The sequence below is a fragment of the Rana temporaria genome, chromosome 12 (assembly GCF_905171775.1).
Source record: "Rana temporaria chromosome 12, aRanTem1.1, whole genome shotgun sequence".
Classification (NCBI taxonomy): Eukaryota; Metazoa; Chordata; class Amphibia; order Anura; family Ranidae; genus Rana; species Rana temporaria.
Genome location: NC_053500.1, coordinates 25,551,303 through 25,569,806, shown reverse-complemented (window position 1 = coordinate 25,569,806; position 18,504 = coordinate 25,551,303). Strand labels below are relative to the sequence as shown.

The following is an 18,504-nucleotide window of genomic DNA, read 5'->3' as shown; positions in this document are numbered from 1 at the left end:
TCAACACTAGTTACCTAGGCTATAGTACTCATAAGTCCAGGGTCTCCATACTATCTAAGCAAATGGCCACTTTACTGTTCTTCAGGCTTTAGGGAGGCTGGACTGTAGCTAGTGCGGGAATAAAATTCCCCCTGGCATCAGTGCCCCATTATTGGTTTTAATGGGAGGAATAGTGCCCCATTATTGATATCAATGAGAAGAATAGTGCCCCATTGTTGATGGCAGTAGGGGGACTGATGCTCCATCATTGGCGTCAATTGGTGGAATAGTGCCTCAAGGGCCAGATACAGGCAAGGAAAGGGTCACATCCGGCCCCCGGGCCACAGTTTGGAGACCCTGTATAGGAAAGTGGAAGTGTGCTACAACCTAACATCATTAGCAAACCCTGCATGGGCCAAGGGGAGCATGCTACAACTAATGCTAGTAATGTAGGCTATAGTACCCCTAAATCAGCGGTCTCCAATCTTTCCAAGCAAAGGTCCAGTTTACTGCCTTTCAGGCTTTAGGGGGGACCAGACTGTGGACACTGGGAGTAAAAAATGCCCAGCATTAGTGCTCCAACATTGTGTTCAATGGGAGGAATAGTGCCAATTGTTGATATCAATGAGGAGAATAGTGCCCTATTGATGTTGTCAGTAGGGGGAACGATGCTCCATCATTGGTATTGGTTGGTGGAATAGTGCCCCAAGGGCCAGATAAAGGCAAGCAAAGGGCCGCATCCCCACAGTTTGGAGACCTTCAGTGGTCATCAACCCTGTTCTCAGGGCCCACTAACCGGACAGATTTTATGTATTACCTTGGGAAGATGCAGACTAGAATCCTGCAATCACTGAGCAGCAAATGATATCACCTGTGATGTATTTCAGTTATCTTGCAAACCTGGCCTGTTAGTGGGTCCTGAGGACAGGGTTGATGACCACTACTCTATAGGAATGAGGGAGTGTGCTACAACCTAACACTAGTGGCATCATAAGCTGACCCTGCATGGGCCAAGTGGAGCATGCTACAACTAATACTAGTGTCTTAGGCTATAGTACTGCTAACCTACCCTGCATAGACCAAGTGGGGCATACTGAAAATTTACATTAATGGCTTAGGCTGAAGTACCACTAACGAACCCTGTATAGACAAAGTGAAGAATGCTACAACCCAACATTAGGAGCCTAGGCTATATAGTGCTGCTAACTTACCCTGCATGGGCCAAGAGGAGAATGTTGCAACCTTACACTAGTGACCTAAGCTAAAGCACTACTAACTGAACCTGCATAGCCTAAGGGGAGCATTCTCTAACCTAACACCAGTTGCTTAGGCTATGGTACCACTAATTGACCTTGCACACTGGTGGCCTAGGCTATATTACTACAGCCTAACACTGGTGGCCTATGCTATATTACTACAACCTAACACTAGTGGCCTAGGCTATATTACTGATAATTGGCCAAGGGGAGCATTTCACTACAATCTAACACCAATAGTTGTTGGCTGGTTAGTTAGCAGCAGTAGTCACACCTTCAGCTGTACTAGGGGCCTGTAATCCACTATTACAAATGTAGAGGTTTGCAACCGTACTGTAGCCTAATATCCATCCTATCCCCAGGCCTGTTGTCTACTTTTAGAAGGTAAGTCTAAGAAACTGAGGTGAAGTCTTGCATCATTTAAAAACAGCACCAGGGCTGGGAGGCCTAGATACAAAACGGTCTAATTTCACAAAATGACTGCCGCCAGCAAGCACAGGAAACAGTCAGACTAACACAGCAAATTAGAACTTTGGGGTAAATACAGCAGTTTAAGAAGTTTGCAACAGTCTAAACTCGTTTTTTTTTTTCCTGATCCTACAAAAGACATTTGCAAACAGTAATTTGTTGCAATATAAGGTCTAAGTGTTCTATAATGGAATGTTTACATTAGCATTAAGGATACTTGTTTTGTGGTGACATTTTGTTGGGGTTTTTCTTACTAGGCTTAATATTAGCACTTGGCACAGATGACCCTCCGGTCTTCAGATGTACTTCTTCTTCAAATACCAGTAGGCAAAATATCCCATTCCTCCCAGCGAGCCCATGAGGAAAGATGCCCCAAAGAAAGATGGCGGTTTTCGCTTCACCAGTCGAAAGGCGTTGGGTAAGACAGCGGACAGCAGGGTGGTGTGGATGTCTCCAAGCACTCTCCGGAATGCATAGCGCTTCTGTATCCTTTCAAAGTAGGACTGTAAGTTTGGTCTACTCCCGTCTTCCCAGTGTTTTTTAGAAAGTCCAAGGAACTTGAGTCGATGTAACGTGGCTCCCAAAAGTATGTCGGCTAAAGTGAATGTGCTTCCACAAAGCCAAAGCTCACACTTCCGTCCTGCAAAAAAATAAATATATGGCTTTAATGCGCTTTCATTGTTCATAATCATCCCTTTCAGAATGGGCATTCCCTTATGAATTGGAGGGAAGCAGACTTGATTTGGTTAGTCAAAACTTAAACTACACACTGTAGACAGTAGCTTTGCCTGAAGACTTCCATGTTTTTTCAGGATATCTGAAAATCGAATACAGCCAGCGGGTCTGCTCTAGGACCTCTTGTCCAGTTGGCACTGCACCCAGGGGTTGCATCAATATAAGAAGCCCAAAACACTTCATCTTGCTAAACTAGCTACTAGAATGTGCATACACTATATTATCCATTTCATCTGCTACAGGGCCGCCATCAGGGGGGTACAGGCAGTACACCTGTAAGGGGCCCGGAGGTCCCCAGGGGCCCGGATGGCAACCCCCTTTAAAAAAAAATATATATATATTTTCTTTAATATATTTTTATTGTATTTTTTATTAAAGGGCCAATTTTTTGTTTTAGGGGTCTGGAGGTCCCCAGGGGCCCGGAGATCCCCAGGGCCCTGGATGTCAACCCCCCTTTTTTCATATGTTATATATATATATATAATATTATTATTATTATTATTAAAGGGCCCTGGATGGCAACCCCCCTTTTATTTATAAAAAAAATAAATTATATTTTTTTCTTTCTTTTTTTTTCTTTTTATTTCTTTTTATTTATTTATATATATATATATATATATATATATATATATATATATATATATATATATATATATATATATATATATATATATATATATATATATATATATATAGTTTTTTTTTTTTTTTAAAGGGCTCAGATGTCCCCAGGGCCCCATGTGGCAAACCACCTTTTTTTTAAAAATTTTTTATAAATGTATATTTTTTTATTTTTGTTATATATATATATATATATATATATATATATATATATATATATATATATATATATATATATATATATATATATATATATATATATATATATATATATTTTTTTTATTAAAGGGCCCAGAGGTCCCCAGGGCCCTGGATGGCAACCCCCCCTTTTTTTTTTATAAATGTTTCTTTTTCTTTTTTTTTTATATATATATTTTTTTTTATTAAAGGGCAACCCCCCCATTTTTTTGTAATTTCTTTTCATAAGAAAAAAATAAAAATTATTAAAGGGCCCAGGGCCCCAGATGGCAACCCCCCTATTTAAATTGTAACTTTATTAAAGGGCCCAGAGGTCCCCAGGGCCCCGGATGGCTACCCCCCTTTTTTATATATATTTTTCTTTATTACTCCTTTTTTTGTAAAGAGCCACCCCGCCTATCAATTTGCGGCAGCCCCCCGCTCCTCAATTTCAGGCCGCAGCACCCCCCCCCGGTTCTCTGCTCCAGGGGGCCCATGCCTGAAGCTGTGTAAGGGGCCCCATAATTCCTGATGGCGGCCCTGATCTGCTACACCGATCAGCCCCTGAGTCCCATCTTTTTTTTTTAACAGAAAAACTGAGTCCCATCTTTACTTTCATCAATTCATACCAAGCCCTGGTGAAGGGGGTCTTATAAACCCAAAACGGGTTGGATATATATTTGTAACAATCAGTTTCCTCTTTCATGCCAAGACATCCAATCAGTACCAGCACCTCTTCTCCCACCAACCTCTTCACCTAATGCCTTTTGAATAGCTGAATCATGTTAAAGTGGAAATACAGTGCTTTGAAATTTTCCACATTTTGTCATGTTACAACCAAAAAGCGTAAATGTATTTTATTTGGATTTCATGTGATAGACCAACACAAAGTGGCACATAATTGTAAGTATGACATTATTATTTATTTATTTTTTAAACAAATCTTTCGCTATCTTTAAGGCATTTTCTAGCAATAAAAACAGTCACAAAGTATAACATGTAATGGTACAGAATTTTAAAGAGATAAAAAGATGTGAGACTGTGAATATTGATATGAAAATCAATATTGCATGTAGATGGCTCTTCAAATCCTGGCCCTCTCCCTGGAAATAAGAAGGGAGAGTTGGAAACTAAGCCAATGCAAGTTTTTTAAATGCCCTCTGCAGTTCCCCGTCCTTCTTGGATGGCTGAAATGCCACCAGCCTCAGTGATGTCACCAGAGAATAGATATATCTTCATGAATATGGATTCTCCTACAGAACACTCGCTACTTTACATGAACACATTGTGCAGTTCTGCTGTGTGTGGCTGACGGGGTAAAGATGAGATTGCAGAATAATAACACGGCAAGGAGAGAATGTGAGATATAAATAGAAAGGAGGAGTAATAGATAGGTCTGACAAGGACAAATCTGCCAAATAGGTTAAAGTCCTGTAATGTCTGCTACACTGAGTAGAATAAGGTAAAATGGCCAGCAGAGGGGACAACAAAGAATGTACATTCTCTTACTATCACTTCTTTAAAGTGGTTCTAAGGTTTGATCCCCCCCCCTTTAAAATAATAAACACATCATACTTATCTGCTCTTGTTTTGCACAGAGCAGCCTCGATCCACCACGTCTCGGGTCCCCCACAGGAGCTCCAGGCTCCTTCCCTATTGCCGAGTGCCCCGATAGCAGGCTCCTTGCTCTGGGGGCGCTCATGTGTGTCTATGGAACACATAGAGCGTGGCTCTGTCCCTCCCCCCAGTTCCCTCCTCATTGGCTGTGACTGACTGCAGCAGGAGCCAAAGAAGAGAGAGGTAGACCTGGGAGAGCCTCTGCTCTCGTGCACATCCCTGGATAGGGTTCGAGTAAGTATTATGGAGGGGGGAGCAGCACACTGAAGGGTTTTTACCTTCATGCATAGAATGCACGAATGTAAAAAAAAAAACCTTCACCACTTACAACCACTTTAACCGCTTAACGACCCCCGCATGTACATATACGTCGGCAAAATGGCACGGACAGGCAGAACGGTGTGCCCGCACGTCGCTGCCTTTCCGCGGGTCCGATCGGGACCCCCCCCCCCCCGGTACATGCGGTGGTCGGTAAGCCTCAGGGAGCGATCCGGGATGAGGGCGCGGCTATTCGTTTCTAGCTGCCCCCTCGCGATCGCTCCCTGGAGCTGAAGAACGGGGAGAGCCGTATGTAAACACGGCTTCCCCGTGTTTCGCTGTGGAAGGTGGATCGATCGTGTGATCCCTTTTATAGGGAGACACAATCAATGACGTCAGACCTACAGCCACACCCCCCTACAGTTGTAAACACACTAAGTGAAACATAACTCCTTCAGCGCCCCCTGTGGTTAACTCCCAAACTGCAACTGTCATTTTCACAATAAACAATGCAATTTAAATGCATGTTTTGCTGTGAAAATGACAATGGTCCCAAAAATGTGTCAAAATTGTCCGAAGTGTCCGCCATAATGTTGCAGTCATGAAAAAAACGCTGATCGCCGCCATTAGTTATAAAAAAAATAAAAATGCAATAAAATTATCCCCTATTTTGTAAACGCTATAAACTTTGCGCAAACCAATCGATAAAGGCTTATTGCGATTTTTTTTTTTTTACCAAAGATGGGTAGAAGAATACGTATCGGCCTAAACTGAGGAATTTTTTTTTTTATATATATATATATATGTTTTTGGGGGATGTTTATTATAGCAAAAAGTAAAAAATATTGCATTTTTTTCAAAATTGTTTTTGTTTATAGCGCAAAAAATAAAAAACGCACAGGTGATCAAATACCACCAAAAGAAAGCTCTATTTGTGGGAAAAAAAAGGACGTAAATTTTGTTTGGGAGCCATGCCGCACAACCGCGCAATTGTCTGTTAAAGCGACGCAGTGCCGAATCGCAAAACCTGGCCTGGGCATTTAGCTGCTTAAAGGTCCGGGGCTAAAGTGGTTAATATAAAGGACCTCTCCACCCAAAATGGTATAACAAATCTGTTTAGATGATGGAGGTATCTCATTGTAACCCTGCCAACAAGATCTCTGCTCCGGGTTTGCCCTCCCCCTAGCAACAGCAAGCATTGGGAGATTGGGACTTCATTCTCTGTTGGATTGTACATGTAGGTTTATGTAGTAGCAGCAGCGCATGTCTCTCTATAGCAGCCTTTCTCAATCTTTTTACTGCAGAGAAAAACGTTCAGGTTTCAGATCTTAGGGGAAAAAAGGGATTTTACTCCAGGGATAAAACGATAATTCTGCCACTTTATAAAACGGTGGTTCAGCCACATCTGGAGTTTTCCATCCAGATCTGGTCACCAATCCTCAGGAAGGATGTGCTGGAAATGGAGAGAGTCCAGAGAAGGGCAACTAAATTAATATGGGGACTGGAGGACCTTAATTATGAGGAACGACTACAAGCATAAAATTGTATTCTCCGTGGAGAAGAGACGCTTGAGAGGAGATATGATAGAGATATACAAGTATCTCAACGGTGACCCCAGCGTAAGTTTGACACTTTTCACTCCCAGTGAGTGTAATGCCGCGTACACACGACCGTTTTTAATGTCATGGAAAAAACAAATAGCCGGATTCAGGTAGAGCGGCGCTTCTTTAGGTCGGCGTAGCGCATCCCATTTGCACTACGCCGACGTAAGATAGTGAGGCAAGTACTGTATTCACAAAGCACTTGCCTCCTAAATTACGTTGGCGTAGTGCAAATGGCCTGGCGTAACCCCGCCTAATTCAAATTAGGCAGGTAGGGGGCGTGCTCCATGTAAATTACCCGTGACCCCATGTATATGAGGGCCGTTGGTACGGCGCATGCGCGCACATGCTCAGAATCACGTTGCAAAGACTCCTTGCTTTCGATGTGAACGTAACCTACGCCCAGCCCCATTCACGTACGCTTGCGCAAACGACGTTAAATACGACAGCTTTACTTTGCATGGGCTGCGCCATCTTTTTGGTGGTTTATCTTTACCCAGGAAAAACGCCTTACGTAAACAGCGTATCGGGCGCAAGTACGTTCGTGAATCGGCGTATCTAGGTCATTTGCATATTCTAGGCGTAAATCAATGTACACGCCCCTAGCGGCCAGCGTAAATATGCAGCTAAGTTACGCCGGTCGTATCTTGGCAACAGAGAAGCGTATCTCAGACTGAGAATACGCTTAAAGATACGACGGCGCGGATTCGGACTTACGACGGCGTATCTACTGATACGCCGTCGTAAGTCTTTGAGAATCCGGCTAAATGTTTTTCTCGATGTGATTCTTGTTAAGCCTGTCTTGCATACACACGATCGTGAAAAAAAAAGCTTGAGCAAAGAGCGGTGACATACAACACGTATGACGGCACTATAAAGGGGAAGTTCCATTCGGATGGTGCCACCCTTTGGGCTGCTTTTTCTAATTTCGTGTTAGTAAAAGTTTGATGAGAGACGATTCGCGCTTTTCAGTCTTCGTGCTTTTCAGTCTGTTACAGCGTGACGAATGTGCCATCTCCATTACAAACGCTAGTTTTACCAGAACGAGTGCTCCCGTCTCATAACTTGCTTCTGAGCATGCACGTTTTTTTCCCGTCGTTAAAGCCCACACACGACTGTTTTTCACGACGTGAAAAACAGCGAAAAAAATTTGAGCATGTTCTAAATTTTTAATGCCCATTTTTCACATTGCGAAAAATGCTCTGCAGCCTAAACACGATTGTTTTTAATGACCAATTTAAAAAATTGCATTTTTCTCGTCATGAAAAACGGGGCCACACGATGAGACTGGAAGAGAAGCGGTTTAACCTTAAGCTGCATAGGGTGTTTTTTGCTGTAAGGGTGGAACTCTCTTCCACAATCGGTGGTGTCGGCAGGAAGTATGAATAGTTTAAAGAGACTACTGGACGTGCATCCTAATGGAAACAATATATATATATATATATATATATATATATATATATATATATAAAATGTTTTCCTCAGTTTAGGCCGGTACGTATTCTTCTACCTATTTTTGGTAAAAAATAATTGCAATAAGTGTTTATCGATTGGTTTGCGCAAAATTTATAGTGTTGGGGGATAGTTTTATTGCATTTTTATTAATAATTAATTTTTTACTACTAATGGCGGCGATCAGATTTTTTTTTCCTGACCGCGACATTATGGCGGACACATCGGACAATTTTGACACATTTTTGGGACCATTGTAATTTTCACAGCAAAAAATGCTATAAAAATGCATGGTTTACTGTGAAAATGACAATTGCAGTTTGGGAGTTAACCACTAGGGGGCGCTGAAGGGGTTAAGTGTGACCTCATATGTGTTTCTAACTGTAGCGGGGCGGGGCTGGACGTGTGACGTCATTGATCGTGCTTCACTATATCAGGGAACACACGATCAATGACAGCGCCACAGTGAAGAACGGGGAAGCTGTGTTTACACACAGCTCTCCTCGTTCTTCAGCTCCGGAGACCGATCGCGGGACTCCAGCGGCGATCGTGTCCGCGGGTGCTGCGGTCACGGAGCTTCGGATCGGGTCGCAGGCGCAACGCCAGGGACCCACGGCCAGGCACTTAAAGAATACGTACAGGTATGTGCTTGTGCCCAGCCGTGCTATTCTGCTGACGTATATGTGCAGGAGGCAGTCCTTAAGTGGTTAAATAAATAAAAAATCTAAAAGTAGGTACAATAGCCTTGTAATAACCACAGAAGGTAGGTAGAGCTGAGAACACAGGCTGAGAGATCTCATCTACTGGGTGGGTGCTTTAATTGTCATGAGTCAACCCATACCTGACATTAATATTGGGCTGCTGACTCTTTCATTTAAGTGCAGCCTCCTCCTTATTCCAATAGTAGCGTGAAGAAAGAAAGGATGACAGGAGAGGGGTACTCGCTATGCTAATTACAATAAAATGCATTGGAGATGTGAGATTGGATCCTAATGGGATTCGGTAAAGGTCACATTAATTATTAATTTTCTGTCTAAGCATTAAAGAAAAAGGGGAAGGTGAAAGCAAAGCAGATTTTATTTATATATATATATATATATATATATATATATATATATATATATATATATATATATATATATATATATATAATACACATAGGGAGAGCGAGACCAGTGTGCTGGTACAAGTGCTGTCTGACAAGCGGCTTTGCCTTCCTCTGTATAAATGCTTCATAGCCTGTTCTTGACTCATGTCGCTGCCATTATCAGATGAAAGCATAATGACATGGTCCCCTTCCTCCCCTGACCTAAACCCCATTGAGAACTTGTGGGCTCTTCTTAAAGTGAAGATTTATGGTAGAGGAAAACAGTAGACCTCTCTGGGCAGTGTCTGGGAGGCTGTGGTTGCTGCTGCATAAAAAATGTGATCATCAACAAATCAAGAAACTGACAGACTCCATGAATGGAAGGCTTATGACTGCTATTCTCACTTTAACTACTTGCCGACCTGCCGCCGTAGAACTGCGGGGGCAGGTCGGATCCCCTGCGCGAGAGCCCGTACAATAACGTCGGCTCTCTAAGTGGCCACTAGGGGCGCGTGCCCCCCGCTCGTCCCTGACTCCCGTGTGCGTGTCTGGCGGGAGCGATCGCCGCCGGGCACCCGCGATTGCTCGTTACAGAGCGGGGACCGGGAGCTGTGTGTGTAAACACACAGCTCCCGGTCCTGTCAGGGGAGAAATGCCTGACCGTCTGTTCATACAATATAGCTACGCTATACATTTTTGTTTTACAGGTCACTAGTTTAGAGTGACTTGGACACAGCTGATCACATGGTAAAGAGTCTACATCATAGGCTCTTTACCGTGTTCGGAGATGTAGTGTGTCCAAACAACACACCGCACCACTGATCGCCGCACTGCACGCATCCGGGGTACACACGAGCTGCATGTTGTGAAGGACGTCGTATGACGCCCAGTCACAACAATTAAACCACTGCCCGGCTGTCATTTTGTTATAGGCTGGTCGGGATGTGGTTAAGCTTTGGCAATAAAACCTGGAAGCTGTAAATCTCCCCCATAGGCTTTTGTCAGTTATGGGTTTTACTCAGTACATCTGAAAAGGATACAATGCTAATAGTGTTGTCAGGCAGGAGGGCCAACAAGTCTAAAGAACTACACGTTCTGAAAAGTGATGTCACTCTTCCATCCACCCCCACTGTACAATAGCATATGCTCATTACTTTACAAACGTCTAGGTTATATATATAACGGATATAAAACATAAAAAATAAAAAGGACCCAAAACAATATACCGTATTTATCGGGCTATAACGTGCCCCGGCGTATAGCGCGCACCCCCGAACTTGAAGGAAAATTCCTGCAAAAAAAAAAAATACTTACAGTTTGGATGTCCCTCGTCGGTGTCTTGCCCGTCGCCCATCCCGTCCTGCCTGTCGTCCATCGGCGGCTGCGGCCATTGTGGTGTCCTCACCGCTCGATCCCCGCTTCCTGCGATGTGTTCGAACCACTGCGCCGACATATACCGAGCGCAGTATAGTCGGGCGGGCTCGGCTCCTCTCGCGTAAAGGACGTACAGGACGTGACCGCGAGAGGAGCCGAGCCTGCCCGACTATACCCGAGTGTACTGCGCTCGGTATATGTCGGTGCAGTGGTTCAAACACAGCGCGTGAAGCGGGTATCAGCGTATATCGCGCACCCACGATTTTGCCCTGATTTTCAGGGCAAAAAAGTGCGCGGTATACGCCGATAAATACGGTAGTTTTTGCCTTCAAAAAGGACATTTTTACTTAGATGGTACTGGGTTCCAGAATCGATATATATTTTTTTGTTTTGTTTTAAACTGGCAGGAATAATAAGGGATGGAAATAGCACAGCAAATGATGACTGCCTTTCATAGCACCACAAATAGACTCGTTTATAAAAAAAAATTAATTCATACAATACCTTCGTATTCAATTTTCCTCTTCTCCAGCTCAGCCTCAATCTGGTCCAGGACCATGGCTAACTCAAAGAGGATTTTCTTCAAGTTGTTCACATTGTCGTGTTCCAATATTTTAGCCTAGAAGAAAAGCGTGTTTACAAGTCACCTATATGTTATGGATTACACTACTATACGAGTTTCCACACACATACTGCTTGCAGGAAAAGGAATATTATGCTTAAAGTGGTTGCAAAGGAAAAATGTTTTTTCCCTAAATATAAGGTGACCAGATTTTTAAAATGAAATCCGGGGACATATTTTTTGTTTACTAGTAATGGCAACAATCAGCGACTCTCTGCCTGACGCCGCCCGCCTCACAGCCTCTCAGGTCTTACACTTCGGGCCCCGGCTACTACTGGATGGGGAGCTGAGGAAGATCACTCCGCCAGGGAAGGCAAGGAGATAGGCTAGTGGCTGGCCAGGATTTGAGCCAAGGCAGAAGAACGAGCGAAGCTAAATGGGCATGTGCCCGAAACTGAAGAAATATTCCCTCCGCTCCGACCAGCACATGATCATCAGAAAGGGGCTCAGATAATGGGAAAAATACAACCCCCCCTATGCTAGTAGGCACGGCGGAGCGGGGGTGTGTAACCTATGGTGTGTTGCAATTCAGTGAGTAAAATAAGTATTTGACCCCCTACCAAAGAACAATAATTCTGGTTCCCACAGACTGGCTACAGTATATACTCATGTGGTACACACATAAGTCTTGTCAATGTAAGAAGGTGTTCGTAACGACAACTCATTATTTGTATAAAAGCCACCTGTCCACAGAATCTCTTTCTTCCATTCAAACCTCACCATCATGGGCTACACCAAAGAACTGTCAAAGGACATCAAGGACAAGTTTGTAGACCTCCACAAGGCTGGAATGGGCTGCAAGACCATCAGCAAGAAGCTTGGTGAGCAGGAGACAACTGTTGGAGCGATTATTCACAATTTGAAGGAATACAAAATAACCATAAATCTCTCTCGATTTGGGGCTCCATGCAAGATTTTGCCTCATGGGGTGAGGATGATCATGAGAAAAGTGAGGGATCCGCCCAGAACTACACGGGAGGAGCTTGTGAATGATCTCAAGACAGTTGGGACCACAGTCACCAAACAAACCATTGGTAACACTATACGCCGCCATGGATTTAAATCCTACAGGTCCCGCAAGGTCTCTCTCCTTAAGAAGGCACAGGCCTGTCTGAAGTTTGCCAATGAACATCTAAATGATTCAGAGATGGATTGGTCAATGTGTTTGTTTTTAACATGGCCAAGGGTATCTAAAATTGCATTCACACATTGAAACAAGAAAATTATTTTTAAAATGAAGGGGTTATTTATAGTTTGAATACCGTATTTATCGGGCTATAACGCGCCCCGGCGTATAGCGCGCACCCCCGAACTTGAAGGAAGATTCCTGCAAAAAAAAAATACTTAGTTTGGATTCCCCTCGTCGGTGTCTTGCCCGTCGTCCATCGCGTCCTGTCTGTCGTCCATCGCGTCCATCGGCGGCCTCGTCCGGTCCGGCGTCCTTCTGCATCCATCCCCGCTTCCCACGCTGTGTTCGAACCACTGCGCCGACATATACCGAGCAGAGTACACTCGGGTATAGTCGGGCGGGCTCGGCTCCTCCCGCGTAAAGGACGTACAGGACGTGACCGCGAGAGGAACCGAGCCTGCCCGACTATACCCGAGTGTACTGCGCTCAGTATATGTCGGCGCAGTGGTTCGAACAAAGCACGGGTATCGGCGTATATCGCGCACCCACGATTTTGCCCTGATTTTCAGGGCAAAAAAGTGCGCGGTATACGGTATATAGACCCCTGTGGATTGTAAAATTATTTATGGACTAACAAACCAAGCTTCATCCCCTGCTCTTGATGGCACCCTCTCTCCTGGTGTGTCAGGGGACAAGGCTCCTTTTCCCCTTTATTTAAATTGATCCAAGTTCGATGTTTCCACTAGAGCTCCAAAGGAGCTAAGGTGGACTTCCTATGCTTTCATGACTTACCATGAGTTTTTTCTGTTTGGAAAGATATGGCTCGGTGAGTTGAGGTTCCTCGTTATCAAGTTTCAAGAGTTCTGTGCTGGCATTGGTCAGGTGTCCTTAAGGATGATGCGCAAAGAAGAGAATTGTGTCAACTTATGAATGAAATCCTTGAAACATATGGAATTAAAATATATTCATCAGTTAATCACCACTTCTTACACATACTATGTACATCCTATAATGTATGGTTGTAAAGACCGCACTCTCACATACTGAGAAGAAGGTCTGGGCTGCTTGTGTAGTCATAGAAGTGTAAATTACCAAGACCATTTTAGCAGAGTGAAAAGCCACAAGGAAGGACTTCTTGTAACACACCCTTCCAAAAAGAAGCTTCTCTTTGCTCAGTGGCAGAGTGGAGAAGGCTGGATACTATTAGGTAGATTCACAAAGAGCGCCGCAACTTTAAGGAGGCGTAGCGTATCGTATTTACCACCTTAAAGCGGGGGTTCACCCTTAGATTCCTGCTCGTTATTACTAGGGGAATCGGCTATTTATTTAAAAATAGGTGCAGTACTTACCCGTTTACGAGACGCATCCTCTCCGTCGCTTCCGGGTATGGGCTTCGGGAATGGGCGTTCCTTCTTGATTGACAGGTTTCCGAGAGGCTTCCGACGGTCGCATCCATCGCGTCACGATTTTCCGAAAGAAGCCGAACGTCGGTGCGCAGGCGCAGTATAGAGCCGCACCGACGTTCGGCTTCTTTCGGCTACGAGTGACGCGATGGATGCGACCGTCGGAAGCCTCTCGGAAGAATGTCAATCAAGAAGGAACGCCCGCTCCCGAAGACCATACCCGGAAGCGACGGAAGAAGATGCAGCTCGAAAACGGGTAAGTACTGCACCGATTTTAATACAAATAGCCGATTCCCCTAGACCGAACGAGCAGGAATCTAGGGGAAGAAAAAAAAAATTTTTAGAAATGGGTGAACTCCCGCTTTAAGTCAGAGAGGCAAGTACTGTATTCTCAAAGTACTTGCCTCCTAACTTATGGCGGCGTAGCGTAAATGTGGCAGGTGCAAGCGCGCCTAATTCAAAATAGGCTGAGGAGGCTGAGGAGGCGTGTTTTATGTTAATATGCTTTGACCTGACGTGACTGACGTTTTTTTGGAACGGCGCATGCGCCGTCCGCCTACATTTCCCATTGTGCATTGCGGCTAAGTACGCCGCACGGGCCTATTGATTTCGACGTAAATGACATAAATACCTATTCACGGACGACTTGCGCAAACGACGTAAAATTTTCGAATTTCGATGCGGGAACGGCGGCCATACTTTTAGGCCTCGTACACACGACGGAACTGTCTGATGAAAACGGTCCGCCGGACCGTTTTCTTCGGACATGTCCGCTAGGAGAATTTGGTCTGATGGCTGTACACACCATCAGACCAAATTCCGGACAGAATACGCGGTGACGACGCGGCGATGACGCGGCGACGTGCACGAACCCGGAAGTTCAATGCTTCCACGCATGCGTTGAATCACTTTGACGCGATGCGCGGGTTCTCGGGCCAGCGGACATGTCCGATGAGTCGTACTGACCATCGGACATGTCCGGCGGACAGGCTTCCAGCGGACATGTTTCTTAGCATGCTAAGAAACATTTGTCCCCTGGAAACCTGTCCGGTCGGCCGGAAAATTGTCCGGTCGGCCCTACACATGACCGAACATGTCTGCTGAAACTGGTCCGACGGACCAGTTTCAGCGGACATGTTCGGTCGTGTGTACGAGGCCTAACATTGACTACGCCTCCTAGGGGCAGCTTTATCTTTAGGCAGCCTATCTCTTACGGAAACGGCGTATCTTTACTGCGACGGGCGGACGTACGCTTTGTGAATAGGCGTATCTAGTGATTTACATATTCTACGCCGACCGCAATGGAAGCGCCACCTAGCGGCCAGCCTAAATATTGCACCCTAAGATAGGACGGCGCAAGCCGTCGTATCTTAGATAGGTTTAAGTGTACCTAAGTTCCGACCTAACTCTATGTGAATCTAGCTATACAAATATTGGAAAAATCCTTAATTGAAAGATCAATAGAAAACAAATTAACCTCTTTTTCCCCTTAACCAAGTAGCTCTAGAAACAGCCTTTCTACCCTTTCAGGCCATGTACACACGATAGGTTAACCAGAGGACAACGGTCTAAAGGACCGTTTTCATCGGTCAAAACTGATCGTGTGTGGGCCCCATAGGTTATTTAACCATAGGTTAAAAAAAAGACAACTTGCTTTAAAATTAACCTATGGATTCCTAACCGATAGGTCAAAGCCGATCGTTAGTAGGCACGACCATCGGTGAAAAATCCACGCATGCTCAGAATCAAGTCGACGCATGCTTGGAATCATTGAACTTCGTTTTTTTCTGCACGTCGTCGTGTTTTACGTCACCGCGTTCTGACATGATCGGTTATTTAACCGATGATGTGTAGGCGTGACGGACCATCAGTCAGCTTCATCGGATAACCTATGACAATGGTCCTTCAGACCGTTGTCCTCTGGTTAACCTATCGTGTGTACGAGGCTTAAAGGTTGCAATAGAATTTAGTGATTTTAGGTGAAAGGCCCATTTATTTTGGGGCATGCTCTTTCCCTAGGCAGGGGTCTGTGTGGTCTTCCCACAACTTTCATCTCGCACCAACCGAGTCATTCAGCTCCCCTCACCTCTACCCTCCACGCAATCTGACTTATTGATTAAAGCGGTGAAAAGAGCAATGTTGATAAACTGAATGTATTAACCCTGAGCAGCCAATCAGATGTCAACTTTTCATCATTCTATATCAGCTACAACAAATTAAAAGTGATAGCAGACTAGGAAATCTATATAAGAGATAAAAACATGCTGATAATTGTAGGTGTTGGTTATCGCTCTACAGTGAATGTTTGCATGGGCCTGTTATCACAAGCAATCCTGGAATTGGCAGCAGTACCTCCACATCTTTGTATGGCTACCCTTTAGGAAAAGCCTGTTCTGTGTTTTACAACTTAATTAGGTAGATTCACGTAGAAAGGCTTATCTTTAGGACGGCCTAGCCTAGACTGTTTAGGCTACACCGCCGTAAATTAGTTAGGCTAGTAGTGATTTTCAAACCACTTACCTGCTAATCTATGGCGGCGTAGCCTCAAACGAGCGGGCGTAAGGGCGCCTAATTCAAATGACTTGGAGGGGGGCGTGTTGTATGGAAATGAGGCTTGACCTCACGTTTTTTGACGTTTTTTGACACTGCGCATGTGCCGGGCGACTACATTTCCCAGTGCGCATTGCGGCTAAGTATGCCGTACGGGCCTATTGATTTCGACGTGGACGTAAACGACATAAATCCCGATTCGCGGACGACTTACGCAAACGACGTTAACGTTTCGAATTTTGCGGCGGGAACGACGGCCATACTTAACATTGGCTAGGCCACTAGAGCATAGCTCTAACTTTAGGCGGCCTATGCCTTACGGAAACGACGTCATTCGACGGCGTAGGCCTGGCCTATGTTCGTGAATCGGCGTATCCCCTAATTTACATAATCTACGCCGGCCGCAATGGAAGCGCCATCTAGCGGCCATCAGAAATATTGCAAGCTAAGATAGAACGGCGCAAGCCGGCCTATCTTAGCTTTGTTTAAGCGTATCTCTGTTTGAGCATACGCTTAAACAAACGCCGGCGTAGATTCAGAGTTAGGTCGGCTTATCTACTGATAAGCTGGCCTAACTCTTTGGGAATCTACCTAATTATCTTTTGCAGATGAGCTAAGGTGTATGAGTTGATTCTAGTTTATATCCTTTACTACTAATAAACCTTTCAAATATGCATCTCATACTGTATATAGACACTTACGTCGGATCTCAGCAGTGGCGTACTTTGGGATCATAGAATCTATTGTAAGTTCTGGGTGAAGAATACATCCATGTGTGTAGGCATCCATGGGCAAGTTTTCCAGCAGCTCTCGGTATTGGAGGACCCTGGAGTGTAGAAGGCTTTCAGATTCTGGTATCAACTGAGGAATGAGTTCTGAAAATGATAAACAATAACCGTAAGTGAGAAAATGGAATTTCAACCTATAAATCAAACTGTGAAAATAGGACAAAAATGTAGCGCTCGTGAGATCAGTACCCAAGTACCAATCCCTAAATAACTGTAAACAAATCAATAGTGATAAAACTAATATATATATATATATATATATATATATAAATAGTCCCACGTGACATGTGACTAATAAATAAATAAATTAATAGTCCATAAACTGAAGTGATATTCAAACAAATTTCAATCTTCTTAAAATCTTCCACCACACCGCCGTGCTTGTGACACCCACCCCTCTGGATTCGCACTCACTAGCTAAAATTGCCTCCCACTCTCGTGTTCGGCTCAAGAGCTTAGAACTCCAAAGGGTTAAACGACCATCCACTGTGTGTTTCAACTCGGGACAAAAATGACCATCCAATAAACAACTGTGTTTCAACTCGGGGTTTATCCACACATGTAAATAAGAAAAAGTGCTCCAATAGTGTAAAATAATAATAACCAATTTATTAAAATCCACACTAACACTTCAATCATTGCACTCACATGATGAACTTTAAAAACCAGCCTTGAAAAATCACAGCAAACATGTGTACATGATGGCTCTGCAGTGCTTTGCGGTCACAGCGGACCCGAGATATGCGCTCAATCAAGGTCTCTCACCCCCTCCTGGATCCCAGACCGTGCTGATCGTATCCCGTGCTTAGCTGTGGCGTCTCACGTCAGTTTAAATTCCTGTCATGCAGCCACGCCCCCTTAAGGGCACAGGCGCCAACCAAGGACGCTCAGAACGGCCACAAACGCTTCTGCAAATGTGTGTGCGCGCTCGCAACTGTCACCAGAACTGGCGCCAGTCGGCCTATTTAAAGCGGGGGTTCACCCGTAAAAAAAAAATTAACATTAGATTGAGGCTAATTACGTGAAGCAGAATCGGGTGTTTTTTTTTAAATCAATGCAGTACTTACCGTTTTAGAGAGAGATGTTCTCCGCCGCTTCCGGGTATGGTCTTCGGGACTGGGCGTTCCTATTTGATTGACAGCCTTCCGACGGTCGCATACAGCGCGTCACGAGTTGCCGAACGTCGGTGCGGCTCTATACGGCGCCTGCGCACCAACGTTTGGCTACTTTCGGAAACTCGTGACGCGCTGTATGCGACGGTCGGAAGGCTGTCAATCAAATAGGAACGCCCAGTCCCGCAGCCCATACCCTGAAGCCACAGAGAACATCTATCTCTAAAACGGTAAGTACTGCATTGATTTAAAAAAAAACACCCGATTCTGCTTCC

General features: G+C 44.5%; 1 protein-coding gene across 1 annotated transcript in view; it reads right to left on the bottom strand.

The window, feature by feature from the left end:
* Positions 1 to 851: 851 nt before the first annotated feature.
* GDAP1L1 (ganglioside induced differentiation associated protein 1 like 1) overlaps positions 852 to 18,504 on the bottom strand; it is a 50,498-nt gene continuing 32,845 nt past the window's right edge. Inside the window, exons 3-6 of the mRNA XM_040331868.1 lie at positions 17,031 to 17,204; positions 13,169 to 13,263; positions 11,130 to 11,244; positions 852 to 2,343 (exon numbers count right to left, since the gene is read on the bottom strand). Coding sequence (XP_040187802.1) covers positions 2,000 to 2,343; positions 11,130 to 11,244; positions 13,169 to 13,263; positions 17,031 to 17,204 — 728 coding nt within the window. The 3' untranslated portion in view covers positions 852 to 1,999. The remainder of the gene's footprint in view (positions 2,344 to 11,129; positions 11,245 to 13,168; positions 13,264 to 17,030; positions 17,205 to 18,504) is intronic.